This window comes from Anopheles ziemanni, chromosome 3, assembly GCF_943734765.1.
Source record: "Anopheles ziemanni chromosome 3, idAnoZiCoDA_A2_x.2, whole genome shotgun sequence".
Taxonomy (NCBI): Eukaryota; Metazoa; Arthropoda; class Insecta; order Diptera; family Culicidae; genus Anopheles; species Anopheles ziemanni.
Window position 1 is genome coordinate 54,533,760 of NC_080706.1, and position 17,701 is coordinate 54,551,460.

The 17,701-nt window shown below is 44.9% G+C and overlaps 1 protein-coding gene across 1 annotated transcript in view; it reads left to right on the plus strand.

The window, feature by feature from the left end:
• The window catches only part of LOC131285018 (collagen alpha chain CG42342), a 94,418-nt gene that overhangs the window by 49,473 nt on the left and 27,244 nt on the right, over nt 1-17,701 (plus strand). Inside the window, exons 5-6 of the mRNA XM_058313879.1 lie at nt 14,750-14,785; nt 15,152-15,223. Of these exons, the coding sequence (XP_058169862.1) occupies nt 14,750-14,785; nt 15,152-15,223 (108 nt within the window). The remainder of the gene's footprint in view (nt 1-14,749; nt 14,786-15,151; nt 15,224-17,701) is intronic.

The following is a 17,701-nucleotide window of genomic DNA, read 5'->3' on the forward strand; positions in this document are numbered from 1 at the left end:
GAAGCAAATGCTGCTATAACAAAACATAAAACACAAACAGTTGGCTATCAAAAATGATAGTTATGGCAGTCAACGTGTTAAACTGAAGCTTGAGAGTCAGAATAACTGCTGAGAATAAAGGCATTGTGACATCTACATGAAACACTGCCTCCCATTGAGCTCGTCTACATCTTTCCCGGAAGCCACCTCTCGGTGGACGCGTTGCAGATTGATTTTACTTGGAAATTCTTACCTCCCGATACTGCCCTAAATCTGGTCAAACAGATTTGTTTGACACGCGCGTGTCCATCGGTGCATGCCCTAAATAGTAGAAAATGTTTTTCCGAAACCGTCGCTACCACCTACGGGCGGTCGGTCCCCCCGTACGGATGAGATGTTTACCTTTGTTTGGTGCTTTTTTGTTCATCTTCTTTAAGATTCATCGTCCTCTTCGTGCACGTGGTTCTAGCTGCGGGTAGTTTATTTATTGTTATGGTGGATGGTTTCCAAACAATCACTCGGTTCGATCGGCCGATCGTCGATCAACGCCCAATCGTTCGTTGGCGGTCTCTGGGGTGCCCTCATCCCGAGGACCCCCCTCGTGTTTGCGGTGAGTGCTTCCCTGTCCGCGAAGAAACTGGGAAGGGTTAATGCTTGGATCGCGAGAATGGAAGTGAACGCTTGAAACAACAACAAGTCCTAATGCTTAGAACCAACAGCACAAGAGATGGCGAAGAAGCGCATGTTGGTTAAACGGCGAAGCTTCGGTTTGCGGTCAAAAGGCAAACTTCCTAAGCGACCCCACAATCCACACTGCATCACATCGAGCCACGATTATGCTGCGTAGCGGCGTGCAGCATAAGGTCGGTACGAATCTGAGCTGTTTTCCGTTCCTTCCTTCCGACGTCGGTGCGATTACGGACTCTAGCGGCGTCTGGCCGACGTAAAGCGTCGGCATCATCTGGCCCTGCCGCTTGCCAATGGTGCATAAATAAACATTGGAATAATTGCTTTAGTGTTCGCGTTGGCAGCCGACCCGAATACAGGGAAGTGCGTGAGATATAGCCGTCGGGCCTCGTCGATTTATTACGAATCTGCCGATTTGCTGGAGGGCTCTTTTTTGAGATTCGCCGTGCGGGCGCGTTTAGGTTGCCTTCAGCGAAAGGCCCTTCTGTGGACGATTTCCCACACATGGCGGACAATTCGGCTTGCGGTCAAGATTACGAAACCGATGTCTCGCGGGGAAATTACAACCACTGCAATCATAAATTATGCCCTGCGCTAATGCTCCAAAGGGCGACTCTAGGACGGCATCGACCCATTTGTCGCTGTCCGAGGGTTATGATGGAAGGAACGTTCCGACGAACTAGAAGAACAGGCCCCCCACTAGACGCGACGACTCAAAAGGATCATACTACAACTTTGTGCAAGTTTCACACGCTGCATGGACACCCCTAAGTGAGGCGATGCCTTCCGAACGGCTGCAATCAATCGTCTGCTCGCCACGAAGTCAATCGAACGTTCCAATCAGGATCAATTTCAATCAAACCCCCGACGCAGCTCTCATACACACGGTGGGCTCCCCAAAATGGGGTCCATCAATCGTGCACTGCTTCCAGTGATCGATCCTCCTGGGGGAAAGGCTCGAATGCATGCGTGACGTCGAAAACCACAGCTGCATCAACGATGCCATAGGCCGGCGAGCAAACAGTCCCGTATGCTGACAAAATGGCACCCGGCGCGAACCGCGAACTAGAAAGGCGAAACGCCCGGCGTGACGGTAAGCTGGCAATATTTTGAGATTCAGCTGGAACCAGCTGCGGACGGACTGGAACGTCACTTCGTTGCAATTTGCATTCGGGTAATTGAATCAGTGTTCGGGAAGAATCGAGATTTGTATTTTTTTATTGGTACGCTTAAAAAGAGACTTTTGTACGGAACCGTCAGATGGACAAGCAAACAAGTTAGGTGCACGTGAATTTCTACATGGAAGTTGGTAAATTTGATAGCTATTGGAAGTGACCGTTTATTTCAACTACTTCTCATATTACATGCACGGTTTTGTCAAAATTTGGTTCAGTTTTAAGTTGATTCTATGATATTCTATTTTAAACCGATCAAATGGAATATTCTAGGACATAGCTGAAAGTCAACGAAAGTTTTACGAAGATACTTCTTGTAATTTTAATATTTGGTAATTTAGATATTTGGAAGAAAATTTAAAGACTTAGAATGTATAAAATTATCCAACTTGTTTAGTACTTTTCGCATTTTGAAAAGTACAGTTACAGCAAGCGATGTGATTAAAGTAATAATTGATTGTAGAATATGTTATATAATATGTTCTTGAATTGATCTGTTTCTTATTCGAAAGAAAGCGCTTTGTTATACAGTCAAATAAAAAAGGAATAGATAATTCGATAAGCAAAGTTCTTATATTAATTATTTTAACCTCATCTCAAATATTTTTATATATTTCGTTTTTTCCAACATTATGTTCTTTCTTTCGAACATTTGAATTAAATAAAAAAATCCACAAATTCCTTTTTGATCTTATTTTTCGATATGATATGATCTTATTTTCCGAAGATTTGTGCTAAATGGTCGGAATATTTTTGAATATATTATTTAAGTTAAATTCTACCAATTTATGTTTTTAAATTACTGTTTAAATCGCTGCAAACACATTACTAAAATCATCGACGAACTTTGTTAGCAAAACTTCCCCCCAAACTGATGTATCCCGAGTGTCGTGCCAGCGGGAGCGCGCTTTGCAAATTGTTGATAACGATATTTCAAAAGTGTCACTTTTTCGGTTGAGCTTTGCAGTGTGTATGTTTGTGTCCGTTATGTTGGCAACGGACCCGCTGGTCAGGACAACATTTGCACAAACGAGTACGAAAGATGGCATCCCCGTAAGCAATATTGATGGGTGTAAAAGTTTTCCGACAAAATGGTCGTAACAACACAAAACAAACCAAAATTGTCCTATACCGGGGAAAATCGGGACCGTTGCAATCACCACGTCTGGCCAATATCAGCCACTAGTGCCCGGTAAGCAGCATTATCGTGGGATGCAATATGGGAAAAGGGGAAAAAGTTTCTCTTTCACTGCACCGCGTTCGAATAGCTTTTGTGAAGGTGTTGTTTGGACCATTTTTCCTCTTGCAAACGAACGTTGCCCAAAATTGCAATGCAGCAGACAGTGCGAAACAATGTGTTTCTCGCCATTTTGTTTGCATTCAATTTGGCGAATTTTTTCACTTATGCGTTTTTTCTTTTGCGTCGCACGTTGCTCAATGTCCTTGCCAGTGTGAATACCAATTTTCCGAATTATTATTGCAGATAGTGGATTGTACTTTTCTTTTTATTTTGCCGGGATTGGGTTGGAGAAAAGTGAGGTTCTATTATTGTATTTATTGAGTTTTCAAGCATTGTATAAATTAATGAGCAAAAGAAACTATTTCAACGCATGATAAAAAGAAAATGTTCTGGTCGTCACGAAGAATAGTGCTGTTAAACTATCACAGATTTGTACAAATGAGTTTTAGTGAGCATAACAAATATTTCTTAGAACAATTGAACTACTCAATCGAACGGTTAAAATTTATAAGATTCCATTTTTGAACTCTTCAAACTAGCTTTCTAAAGCAAGATGATTCACCGTGCTTGTGTTCTTTCGAGTGAACGAAGATACATGCAGTAACGTGCCTGTCGGAAAATCATGTTGAAATTGTGATTTAATTTTCACACCCTCCTCCTTTTGCACCCCGTCACACTGACGAGCCCCCCGCCTTGCCGAACGACATTGTTCTTCACTTTCTTCGTTTCGACACAGAAGGCGTTTGATCGGTATCAGCTTAATAGATTTTTCTTCAGCTGCCCGGTTCCTTGCCAGCCTTTCGCCGAACCCCGAACGTGCTTGGCTCGGTTCCAGCGAGCATGTTCTTGAGCTTACGGGCGCGAAGAAAAAGACATGATTCGTTTTCCATCTTTTACCATTTTCCGCGCGAACACAGAACCGCAAGAAAGAAAGGAACGAAGCATCACTGCTGGTAATGAAACTGGGCATGGGAAACTGATGTCCTCCGCTCGGAGCATATTTTCCCATTTTCCTGTTTCTGCTTCGCACCGTGTCATGTAAGTCTTGTTCGTGCGTGCTCCTCCTGTAAGTGTGCATAGCGGTTCGTGCATCGGGTGCCCTGAATACTAATGATCTGACTGGCCACGTCTCGCTGGCCCACGTTCTACGATCGCGTTGATTTGTTTACGCTCAGCGCTTCGCATCCCAGCTGCAGCGTTCCGTCAATCCCGTCCCAACGGCCCCTGCACTGCAACGAGTGAAAGTGTTTTCCAAACAAACCCTAGCTCTATAAATTAACTCAACCTCGGCTTGCTAGCGAGGCCGGTGCGCCGACGGTTGTGCTGGTGTTAATCTGCTGAGCAAATCTTAACGCATCCGACCCCGGCGGGTTCGGGAACTCGGGAAGGTGCGCACATGCGATGTTTCGAGCGATGCTTTGTCAACCGTCGGGCTTTGGCAAGGGATTACGGCGGTGACAGGCGATTCACGAGATCGTCCCACCGGTCGGAACTGGTCGGTTCCAGTAGCTCAGCGCAATGGGGCGATGATTAATCTAGAGAGCGGTTCCGAATAAATCGTTTCGCATCCAATGGTGTGAGGAAAATCCCTTCTTTCTGTCTGACACTTTGTCCGGCAGACGTTCAGTCATTTGTTACGGGTGTTTAATTTGATTTAAATATTTCTTATGCTTCTCCAATAAATGGCAGAATAATGGGAATAATTACCTACGTACATTTGATGAATGAATAAGTTATCGAAAAAGTTGTTTTATGCATTCTGCCTTGTTATCATATGACGCTTCTATTTTTTTTTTAAATTATGGAGCAAACTACCTGTTATTATTAATTGAAATCCCTTTAGTCAAATAAAAAGAACATTTACCAACTTGTCCTGCCGGATTCCACCGTACGGCGTGCCGGGTTGGTTATTGGTGTGCTTGTAACCATTGTTGACATAAATCTAATTCCCGCGTAACCCTCGGAAAGCCGGAAACTTGCGGTGACACCTCGCACCGGGAGCACCGCTTGTTCGGGACGTCCCGACAGACTTCTGTCACGATGCTGTCTCCTCTAACCGGGTACCTTAAATTATTGCCTACGGTACGGTTCGCTGACAGTCCGCTGACAATGGCTATGTTAATTCCCGTCTCGTCTTTCCTCTCCACTTAGAGGCAGCAAATCAACCAATCACTTCCTGCCGGGGAGAGAATAGGAGGCCGAAGGCCAGCGGATAAAGCTAAATCTAGGGAGTCTGCTGGCGCAACCCACGCGGGTGAAAGGAAAGCCAAAACTGGCCGGGGCGTAATGTGATAGATGATGATCCTACTCCGACAGCGGCTTAGTAGCGTTGAGAGCGTTAGTTTCTTTTCTGTGCGATAATTTATCATCACCTCCCGAATTTTCCTCGCGGCAGGGAATGTCCCTGCGGTGAGATGCGCTGGGGCAGGAGGGAAAGTCAACCGCTAGGATGCAACGAATGGCCAAGAAACCCCGAAGAACGGTCCAGCTTTCCGTGAGCCATACTTGGGGTGATTTTCTTCGCCCTCATCCGGGCGCGCTGATACCAAATCACTACCCACTAGCCTTTCCGATCTCGGTGACCCCTGGTCTTGGTGAACTGGAATGCATTCCAGGGACATTCCGGAACAACTATCACGACGTTTATAAAAAAAAAGACAATCGGCTGGATGTGGGAAAGAAAAATAGTTTAGCTTAATCTCTAATTGCCAATTATGCAGTGAAATGGTCGCTTTGCAAGAGATAACGATATCGAATGAGAAATGGAACGGGGGTGAAAAGGAGAGGTAAAAATGAATGTATTTTCCTCTGGCAGGGGTGCTTGCAGTTGTCCGTATGACGATAAAGAACGACCATGTATGTGCATGTAGCGTAATCACACAGCGTTGATGTAGGGAAAACTTTATCCTAGGCATTAGCGTTTGTTGTTTTTTCCCCAGTTTTCCTCGAGCTAAACGCTCGAGAGAAAATGCTGCTTGTCGGAAGCGACCAAATGTTTTCCCGAGGATTTTTCCTACCGACTGGACACGAACAGTTGAGCTGTACGGGGATGCATTATCACGGACGAGGACACTGAAACCTACCGTGTGGCTTGTGTTTGGTTTGGTGTCCTTTTTCAATATGCAGCAATTCCGGAAGATAATGTAGACAGTTGCATACCGTATTAGCGAAATAACATCACTCGTTCGTAGTGTTGTGCTCTTTGCCAATCCAACCCTTTTCTATGTCAACACCACTTTTTCCCAGACGCTGCATTATCTTTTCCAGTTTGGCAAACCCCTTCGGGCCGACATTTCGATCATCCTTCCGCTTACATTAGTTAGACATTTTCCGCACCAGAGCTAGGGGGGAGCAAGGAAATGCTGTGTTCTACAACTTTCTCCTCCAGCTCAGGCAAACGTAAAAGGAATGAGCGATGGGACCGAAGGAGTGCAACTGTGTTCTTCGGTCACTGTCTGCAGGTCTTGCGGCCCTTTGGGAAAATTGGGGATAGTTTGATGTACGGCACAAGGTGAGGTGCAGGGTGCTGTGAAGAAATTATTAATACACGACACCGACAGAGACCGTTCCCTCCGGGTCCGATCGGTCCCAACGAGCGAAAGACAGGGACCGCAATGTGCACATAAACAACGCAAACGTTAGTGTTTGTAGGAAATGTTTGCTCAGTAGAAATAGAAACGAAACCAACCCGGTCCCTTGGTTCCCTCGGGAAACTTTCCTCCTTCCCCCGTGGGTTGGAAAATTCGTCTGTGTAATTATTGTGGAAATACAACTGCAACGGAAGTGTTTCGGAAGCATGGACGCAAAAAAAAACAACAACAACTTTGCAACATAAAACTGAAAGGTTGTCGGTGTCGTCCTGTTCCTTTCCTCACTTCCATACGGTTTGGAATGAAATTACTCGCCTGCAATGCTCGAAACAGTGAAACCATTTGAAAACTATTATGGGCGTTATTGAATTAGTCTGAAGGAAAGCGACGTTTTGGGAAAGTTCCATTTTCAATTGGAATGGCTATAGGGAGAGTGCTTTGAAGGTTTTCACTTGTTTTTAGCTTTAAAACATTCCACATGATTGCCCATTTATTTGAGTTTGAACGGTTCTATTGGTTTGGACCCAGCTATCAGAGCGAAATAGGAAGACTTTAGTCATAATATGGTTTAGAACTGTAGTTTCACGCTTCGTGGCACACTTGAGAACTCGTTCAGACATTACAATTCAGGTTTTGTTTGCAGTTACTCAACGAATCATGGGATTGGAAAAATCCATTTTAATTTAATTGAAAAACAAATTTCCATGAACATATTAACGCTTTGATATCAATTCTGACACGTTAATGTATTTTGTTGAAATTTACAGGTTCATTGAAACTATTATTTTCATCCATGTTTCATTTTACTTCAGGTTTAACAAATTTTGAATGAAATTTTACCAAATTTTTATTGAAGTTTTTAAATATATTCTTACCACACGTTTCGCAAAAAAAAAAAACTTTTTTTCGCATTAAGTAACGTTAATGTGCGCTCGCTTGCTCCTAATTGTTCTAGGCTCCTCAATGAGCCCAATTAAGAGTTTTGTTATGACAAAGTGTGCACTTTATCCTTTAGTGCCACCGATCCTAACAGGCTCTAGTCGGATTTCCTTTTGGGTTTCATTTTTCTTCGCCCCTTTCGTACGAGGAAACCATTTTCGACAAGGACTCAAAGCCCTTCAGCCATAAAGCCATGCATAGTCGTGGCCTCATTCTGTCCGTTAGCATTCGTTGACGGAAATGCAAAAATATGGGAAAAGAACGTGGCAAAAGGATCAACTCACTCCACATGCGCTCACTTAAAAGCACTCTCCATCCTTCACGGCGTGAGTATGAGCCGTTCCGCGACGTGCACTTGACCCCGCCCGTGGCTCGTGGTTAAAGTGAGTCGGAAAGCCGAGCAGCGATTTGGCCCGAGAGGTGACCTGCGAATACCCACGCGCGCTCACACGCATACACATGGTTTTTCACAGGAAAGGCTACCGAAAGGACCGGTAGGCTGTTGGTCTGACGGGAAAAGCCTTCACCGAACGAGAAAAGCGCCTCGGGCGGATAGGCGTTCTCGGAGGCATGAAAAGTCAGATTTAATGAATGTTGCGCTCACTTCCGCTGCGCGCATCGTTCTCCTGTGTTGGCTTTTCCTCTGGCATGCATTGGGCATTTCCACCGTCAAGAGTCGTGAGTCGCTCCAAAGCGGGCGAAAGAAGGATCACACCTGACAGCTTTCCATGCCAACGTTCTTCATTCGACCGGAGTTTCCCATTGCTCCATGCCGGGTACCATGCATGACGATGCCCAGAACCCATCATCTCGACCATCACGGGAACCATCGGAAGGCAAGCAAGCAAGCAGGTACACACACATCCGGGGGATGAACTTTAACGTGTCGCGACGGCAAAGATGATCCACCAGCTTGAGCTGTAATCCTCCGCAAGCATCATAAGATCCTTTCGACCGAAGTGCGGCCACTGCGTTCGAGCATTGCACTCGAGTACACTGCGTCTGACATTGTATTTAATTGCTGATAAATTATTCCACCCTCCACTTGTACGCCCTTAACCACGCAAAATGCAGTGAATCAGTGTGCGTCTGTCTGTACGAGAAAAACGTAGGTAGGTAGCAGTAAGAGAAAATTCGGTTCGATGGGCGTATGCAACAATTTAATTTCCACACGTGAACATAAGGGCCTCTTGTAAGCCGGTACTCCCAGTAGTGTGGAAACCTTGACTGTGGGATTTGAGCAGATGTCGTGCCTACAGTATTTGCTGCATACTTTCTGGTGTTCGTTGTCCACACAGGACAGCATAACAATGTGCTCCTTCAACAAGTGTGTATGTGTGTGTTTGTGTGTGTGCGCTCCCACCGGATCGGAAAACTGAAATTACTGTTAGTACACAAAGTGAGCACATTCTGTGTTCCTAACTGATGCCTTAAAACGCGAACCTCATGAAGATGACCCCAGTTGTACGAGGTTAAATCGTTTGTTGGATATTTTTTGCTGGCTTCCCGGTGGTCATGCAGACTTGGGACTTGCAAAGCGTGGTTGCAATAGGGTAGGAACTTCAACCTTCGATCCACGCGAAAGGGAAAAGAAAAATGGATGGACGCATAGCTACAAATGTGCGAAATACCGTTTGTCTGTATTAAGTGCAAAATTCTTCCGTCTGCAACCTAAAAGGATGGTTCCCTCTCCAAATTTGTGGAGGGTTTTTTTAATTTTAACACCCCACCAGGAAGCTGTGGAAGAGGTACTGCAGGGCACAAATGGCGTTGTTCATAATAAACCACCAATGAACACTATGGCGTTACGCTGGTACCTGCAGAACGGGAAAACATAAAATGCTGGATTAACAGTCCACCCGTCGCACTTCTCGGGAAAGGCAAAAACGAAAAATGACTACAGTAACGTGAACAAAGGCACGGGGAACCCACCGCTTTCCTGCAACGGAAACAGGACAAAGAACAGGAATTAGCAAACCGTATGCCACTAGCGCCGCCAGGATGTTGTTGTGCTGTCTTGCGCCGATCCTTAGAAACGTTGGAAAAACAACGGATAAGCCACATTTATGTTACGCTTCGCATGGAAAACATCAAGGACCGAGGATTTATACCTTCCGGGGGCAAAAACACAAGGCCCTCCAACACCGACTTGCCGCGCCCTTACACTTACTGTCGCTGTTTATGTGTATGGGGTTTTTTATGGCCCAACGTTCAAGACACCAAGCGTTTCGGGAATTCTGCGAGCTCCGGAATGATGATGAAGTGTATCATTTCATAATTATCCTGCCGGTGTAAAACTATGCACCGTTTTATGAGACACTTGCCGGGCGTTCTTTACGTGTTTTCCTTTTTTGGATTCGTCCTTCCAGTAGCCGAAAATGTTTGGTCTTAGCCCACTCTCAGCTCTTGCTGCAAGCAAACAGTCAGGGCCAATGTGTTTGAACCCTGCCTGGAAAACCTTCCATTCGAGAGAGAGGAGAAAGGAATCTTTTTGGAGGTCAGAAAAACTTTCCGTACGGCAAGGTTTCGCGAGAGTGTAGAACCTGAGCACGATAGGATGAGAAGAGGATATTTTGGAAAACGATAATTAGATAGTCAAGTAAGAAAATACATCCGAATTAATTCAAATAATATTTTTATAAAACAAAATCATGGCCCAATATTCTAGCTGTGTAATTAAAGTAATACAAAGTGTTTTATATTTTAAATGCAATTTGAAAATCCTTGCAGATTGGTGAATTTGGAACCAAATTCCAGTTTTTAGATTCAGTATATTTATAAGATTTTTTTAAGAATGGTAATAACATTTTCTCATTGAATAACTACATCTATTAAAACAACAAGTTTTTCTTGGAAGATGAAGAGTAAATCTGGTTTTAAATGATGAACACAAAAAACACATCAAATCTTATTCACGAAGATACATGGTACAACATAAACAATAAATTTACTAATATATTAAGTAAAGGTTTTAAGTATAAAGTATTGTACAGCCTAAAGCTAGCTACCAATAGTATAGAAATAGGCGCTAAGTTAATTCTTTGAAGCAATACTAAGCTCGAGCTTCACATCATTTTTCAAATATTGTACTAAATAGTTGCATTACGCTACTTCGCTGATTATATTTCCAGCACCAAATTATAAAATAACGGCGCCATCTGAATTTGCATTGTAAAGATTCTATTATTTCATGTTTTTGAAACAGTTTTTGTCAAAAATAATAAAAATTGTCGAGAAATTCTTAAAAAATTCATCAAAATGTCCGGTTGGTTGTTCTACCTTATCTCACTGTCCGTGGGGGAAATTTTCCCCTGGGAAAAATGCTCGCCCACTTTTTGGCTCTGGGAGTCAACCTGTTTGACTTCCGATCGTTTCATGGGAGGGTTAAAAGGGTCACGGTGGGAGAAATATGGTATTCTATCCTTGTATAACCAGCCTGTTGCCACTCGACATCCACTACAAAGTGGTAGAATGAATGAATATACCTGTCGGGCTAAAGAAACGCCGACTAGTCGAGTGGGCTGAAGCGGGCACTATCAAAGAGGAAACTTTTCAATAAGCTATTAACTCGGAAGATACTTTGACTTACCAGTTTTTCAGTGGCTTCTGTGCAAAAGCCACTATCAGTACGATCAGCATCGTCATCATCATCGTCGTTTGCAATTACTTTTATGCACCGATAGCGAAAGCCACCGGTCGAATGAATCCTTGACTAAACCATCGTGGCTTAGAAAATATATTACCAAAAAAGTGATTATCCATGCAAAAAAGCAAAACCTTCATTTTAAACTCTTTGATATAGGCGATGTTTGATGCAGGTGTCTACTTATCTGATAAGCCAGGGAACTGGTATATGGATACAACAGCCACCGTGTCAACGTTTCGTTCATTAAGCGTTCAAACTTTGGATTACTTACTGAACTCAAGAAGAAATTGTATGAGAATTTGTAAATGAGGATGATCTAACTCCTAACCCTTCATATGACTTTTATTTTTGTAGATTGATTTGAACCTACCATGGTAGCGATGAGAGGTCATTGATTCAACTGCTTAACGGGGAATAAGAGCTAGATCCTTACATTCTCCACTTTGCCAGTGAGAACAAAGTAAATGAAAAGAGTTAAGAATACGAAGAATTGTACCAACTTTATCAATTCAACATTTAATTTGAGTACGTAAAATATGCTGATATTAAGTAATGTTTTAAAGTTTAAAACTGGAGAATCGTTCCTGCAAAAGACCTTGGTACTCACTACAATGAATTATAACTATAATGGAAGAATAACTAATACATAGAACATTGGAATCATTGTTTATGCTCAGGCAAGCACGTTTTCAGATTCGCTCATAATTTTACTTTTCGGGGAACGTATTGAAGATTTTAGTTTAATTGAAGTAGAAAATGAAATAACAAAACAATTTTTGGTTTAATCAATGGGTTTGGTGTACGTTTTTGGTTTAATCAATGGGCAGCTGTTGAATACATAGAAGCTGCTATGAATGTTAACCCAACCCTAAGCAAATCTTTAATGAAAGATTGATGTGTGCTTTCTCAATAGTGCCTTCCGCTCTTGTTCTTTCCATCATTTTAAATTCACCAACCTCTTTGCAACGAGAAGAGTTCAACACCACCACAAACATGCCAACCCCCAGTTTGTGGGCGCTTTCAAAGGATCCGTTGGATCATTTCGCAAATAAGAGCAACCCCTTTCGCCACCCAACAGGCAGAGTTCACAACAAGTTCATCGAAAAAACAAAAAAAAAATACATCCGTTCAAACAGAGCGAGGACGCAAATTGAATTAAATTAACACAAATTAGATGGAGATATTTGAATAACATTTATCTACACGCTGCCACTGGCAGGTCGAACTGACAGTCGCCACCATGCAAACCCCCCCGCCTGGGGGTGAACGAGCTCATTGATGGTATAAAACTTTCCCGATAAACTTTATCCCCTGATAAAGCATCTTCTCGGAGGGACAGGAGGAAAGGGGTCGGTTAAATTAAACTCCATCGAACTGGAGTTTATTGGGTCGAGCCAGAAGCTCTACTTCGTTCCCGTAGTCGAGTTTCCAAAGCGTCATCAATCCTTCTCGCCACTCCTAGGGCTGCTTCCCATTTTGGATCTATTGCCTCCGTCAATATGCGACCATGAGAGGTGGAGAATTTTCCTTTCTTTGTTCTATATTTTCTGGCTATAGAGACATACCTTGTTGGGGCGCGCTTACTAAAGGGGTAAGCTTTGCGTTAACCACCCCTTTTCTCTGCCATCGGGGCTCAGGCTGACTCCCTGACTGGTGGCTTCTAGAAGGAATTGGGTTTGTATGTTTTCGCATACATTTCAACACATGCTAATTCATTTATATCCAAGCGCCAACGACAGGATAGGGCAAATAACTTTACCCACCGACATACTTTTCCGGTGAGGTTAGATCTTCCGGGATCCCAACTCTTTGGATATAACCACAACGCCTATATGGAAGAACATTGCCTTCTCGTGCACGCCTTCACGGAAAACCCACAAGAACGATCGACCGTGCCGGGGAAGGCACACGGTTGTGTTTACTCACCAGCCCCAGGGCCGCTATAAAGCGATACGCGCGTACGATAATCGCACCCCCATACGTTCGATGGGGAGGGTCTTGAATGAAGTTGCCAAATTTCGCTGATGTATTTACATCCGCCGTTTGTTGTTTTCCGAGCTCATGTCGAGGTTGGTGAAGCCAGAAAAATCTCCGTCGCTTCCTATGCTGCTTTCACGCCGCTTTTGCGCTACGTTCTACATCCGCAAGCAAACCTGCAGGGACTTGTTTACCGAAATTCCCCAAGGGCTGAAGAAACAGAAGTAACCTAGAGAACAACACGTGGCAGCAGAACTCCCGAGATATTGATCTTGCGCGTGTTGGTATGGATCATAAAATCCCGCACGGAACGCAAGAAGACCCGCTGCTGAGCGTTATGTTGCTGCGACGCGAATGGTTTGTCATAAAAATTGATCACTGTTCGCCATTTTCGGAAGTCATAAAATCGCGCCACTATAGCTACAACAACAGGAGCCTATCAATTGGGCCAAGCGTCCCCCGGAAACCTCGGGCACTTAATCCACCGGCCTCTAAAACTGTGTGCCATCAAAAGGCCAACGTAGCGATATCCGCAGGTGGATCCATGGACGCCCGGGTGCTTGTCGTTTCGAGTCTCGTTAGAAAGACTCGTGCTTGCTGTCGCTGCGATACGGGTGCAAATTTCCATTTTATGATTATAATTATAATAATTTAGCATTCTACGAGCATCATCGACGGCATAGTCCGGGCAACCACCGGAACGAGTCGAATAAATGAAATGTCAATTTGCACCTCATGATCTTCCTTTACGATTTATCGAACTCGAATGGTAGACGAACCGGAATTTGTACGCCCCTTCCGGCAAACCGTTTCATCTGAAGATTAACGCAGGACTCGGTTGGTTGGAATAGGGTCCTCCCGATCTACTCCCTCGCCATCCTGTGCGGCTATCAAGATTGAGATAGTCGCATTTTTAAGGTCAACCGAAGCTCTGGTTGTTGTCAGCTTAACTATCCTCCGGGCAACACGAAAGGATGCCGATGTTATGTGTCCTCTTGCTCAGAAATCGACCGCCCATGGACGAGTGTTTAACGAGGATAGTTCAGTTTGCCCGCCCAGGAAGCGCGGGAAGTGTGTGTGTGTGTGTGTGTTTACAAATGGACGTTTGTTTTATGCCGATCTTGGACGTTGCTTAACGTCCGATAAAACTAACCGACTATCTCGCCCGAAGGTAGGTGGTAGGGGAAGCAATGTAATGTCTTTATCTGCTGGAACACTATCGTACTCATCGGGTTTCCCGCCCGGAGGGCATCTCTCTGGGACGCACGTCGGAAGACACTAATACTGCTATCGGCATGCATGATCTCATTTTGTTATTTATTACTCAGAAGTTTATCTTTTTTACGATAAGACACTTCGCTTCCTGGGCAAGGATTTCCAATTCCTCTCTGAAGTTGTGCTCATACTCCACGGCTAATCGAATTGTTCTTCTCATTCTTCTCCCTCTTTCCATGAACGCCCGCCTTCACAACGTTCGGTTCAACTTTGGACCTTTCCTGCACGACAACAACCCCAGGGTCCGATAGGATTAGATGGCCCGAAAGGCGAACCGGTGAGTAGTTGCATACGTATATGCTAGGCGTAAAGGCCCCCCTCCCGTTGGTGAACGTGTTGCTTCTTCCGGACGCAACGGTGGACTCGAGTGGCTTTCCATCCCTACCCGTAACCTCCCCCCCGGCACTCGCCGCAAACTCATTTGTTTGCATTTCGTTATTTTTCCGCTCAATTTACGCTCGAGTGTGGCGGAGGGAAATTGGGGGCGGGAAAAGTCAGCGAGTCACCCTGCCATACAACCCTGTACAACGAGGCAGAGCAAGAGCACGGGATCGCTGTCCCCGCTGCCGGACGCCAGACGCACACGACACCGGGACACAACGGGACGATTCAATTAAAATGTTGGTTTTTCCACCTTCCACAGGGCCGACCGGGCGACAAGGGCTCGAAGGGTGAGGCTGGCGCACCCCCGATAGACGTGTTCCAGACGGTGAAGGTAATTTATCTAAGCACCAATTGCTCATTCCAGGTCTGCGATGGAGCCTTTCTTCTCTCTTTCTCTCTCACTCTTTTTGTCTACTTCTTTCCCCATCCCCGTTCGCCCCACAGCAGGAGGTACTGGGTATCTCTTTCGTTCTCTCTGTTTGGCTAATTCGTTATCCGTCAGGTTTTTCCTACGAACGTATCTCCACCGGGTGCCCTTAAGGAACATCCATCACGCCGAGATGTTACTGATAATAATTTGATTTAAATTTTTCCTATCATTCATCCGGTCTCTCGCTTCCACTGGCGGGCGGAAAATGGCTGTGCCATCGATGCAGCGATTTTCATATGCATTACCCACACAGCAACGTTGCGTTGTAATGGAACTTAACGAGCACTTCACAACGCTCTTGGTTATGATTTCGGAATAGTTCCTCTTAAACAGTGTGAACCACACCATCAGAGGATTAACTAGAATTGAAGTATTGTAAAATCCATCATTTGTTAGAACATGTACGTATTTTATCATTAAAAGAGATAATCTTATACCAAACGAAATATGTACAGACACGAGCAAACGATTGATGATACAAATGGTTCAATCGCTTGTACCGCATCCAGCACTGTAATTCCAACCCACATGGATTCATGCACCTAAAGGGCTGAATATAGTTAGGGTTAATTTGAGAAATGTCTCTTGCATTCCATGTGTCATGACCTGTCTTTGCGATGCAATCTAGCAACAGCAGCTGAAGTCCGGCCATGTCGGCTGCATTTGGAATTCTCCTCTTGCGCATAGCGGTCTTGTGCACAAAACGGAAAGGCAGGCATCGAGAACAATGCTATGAACGCTTTTACTTGCAGTAATCCACTGGTAACAGTTTCCATGACACAATTTAACAGGATAGTCCACTCTCGAAGCTGACTCCAGAATTCCGCCACACAGTTTGCAGTTCCAGGAGTTCGAACCCGTGATTGATACACCAGCCCATGGCCACCGGGTGGAAACAATAGGCAAACAATTTAGTCCATTGTGGCATGGAAAGGTTTGGCCAGAGAGGGTTCCGACGATGCACTGTACAAAGGGTATGACGTATGGATGACTATGTAATTATGATTAATTAATTAGTCATTCCCGCGCGTCACGTGGTGCCCCGCGAGGCGTGTTGGTTCCGTGGAATGCTTCGTCACTTCAAAGGATGCAGAGCTGTAGGACATGTTTGGATTCCAACTTGTTTCGAGCTCCACTTTGGTTGACGATGACTAGTCAACATTTTTAAGCTCCTACTTCTAGTAAGTACCCCTCTCCAGGTAAGGTCTTTGCGAGTGCTTCGGATTGCGCGACGATGCTAGTTAATTGATCACTTGCTTTTTTTTATTGCCGTTTTGTTTTCATACCAACCCGCACCCGGAAAGGACATACAAAGAGTCGTTTTAGTGAAACAATGAAAGATCAATTTGGATAAGCCGTGTGGAAGCCGTACTACTTGGTTTGGTTTTCCGTGCAAAGTTCCGTGCACCGGGGACGAGATGAGACATTCGAGGAACGCTTAGATCCCATTAGGAAATGGGTCGAAAGCGACTCCAATCTAATGCTAACGGCCACCACCCTAACCTTGCGAACGTAAAATAAACCTCTCCCTGTCCACCGACACCTGCCTACCTTTCGTCCACGTTCGATGGTTTGTACGTGAATCAATGCTATCTTAAGTGGGCATCCGTGGACCTGGCCCACTTAACCCAACCATTCTGTCGTTTCCGTCCCCTTCCGCCCGGTCGTTTAAGTTTTTGCGTCCCCAAGTACCGTGAATCAATTTATTAATTAGCCCTCGGAGAAAATGGACACTTTACACGCAACGCAACCAAGGGGGAACCGCGGTGCGGGTTATCGCTCCCGGAGTATTCCCCCGGCTAGCCCAGACCAGAACGAAGGGTCAAATAAATTGACTAGAGGTTACAAATCGGATAGAAAGACTGGTAATGGCCGGGTCGGTGGTCAAAAGAGAACAAATTAAATTTCATATCGTCTGCACGGGTGTCCACTGGTGGACCGCGGTCCTACTACCGGCAGGAGAGTGACCGGTAACTTCTGAAAAGCACCGTCTGTGCAACATGTGTGTGCAGTGGACGATTAGCCTGATAACAAGAGGACTCTGCAGACCCCACGAGCGCTGGTTCCAGTTGACAGTAGACGCTATATTCGTTGACCCCGGGAGTACACACGTCACAGTCTCTTTCGCTCTTGTCATGGCAATCATTGGGACGAACGCATACACACGTGTTCCTCATGATTGTGTGTGATTTGAGTTGCGTTTTTACCATCTCGTTACGTACGCTCGGTGAGAGGCGGCTGCGCGACGACAATATCTGAATGCAACTACGCCGGTAGTCACCAGAGGGAACCCCTGCAAGCCAAATGGGTGTCCATTTATGTAAAATTAAACTGAAAATTGCCGTTTCCTGTCCCTCGGGCCGTGGCCTACCCTCCCAG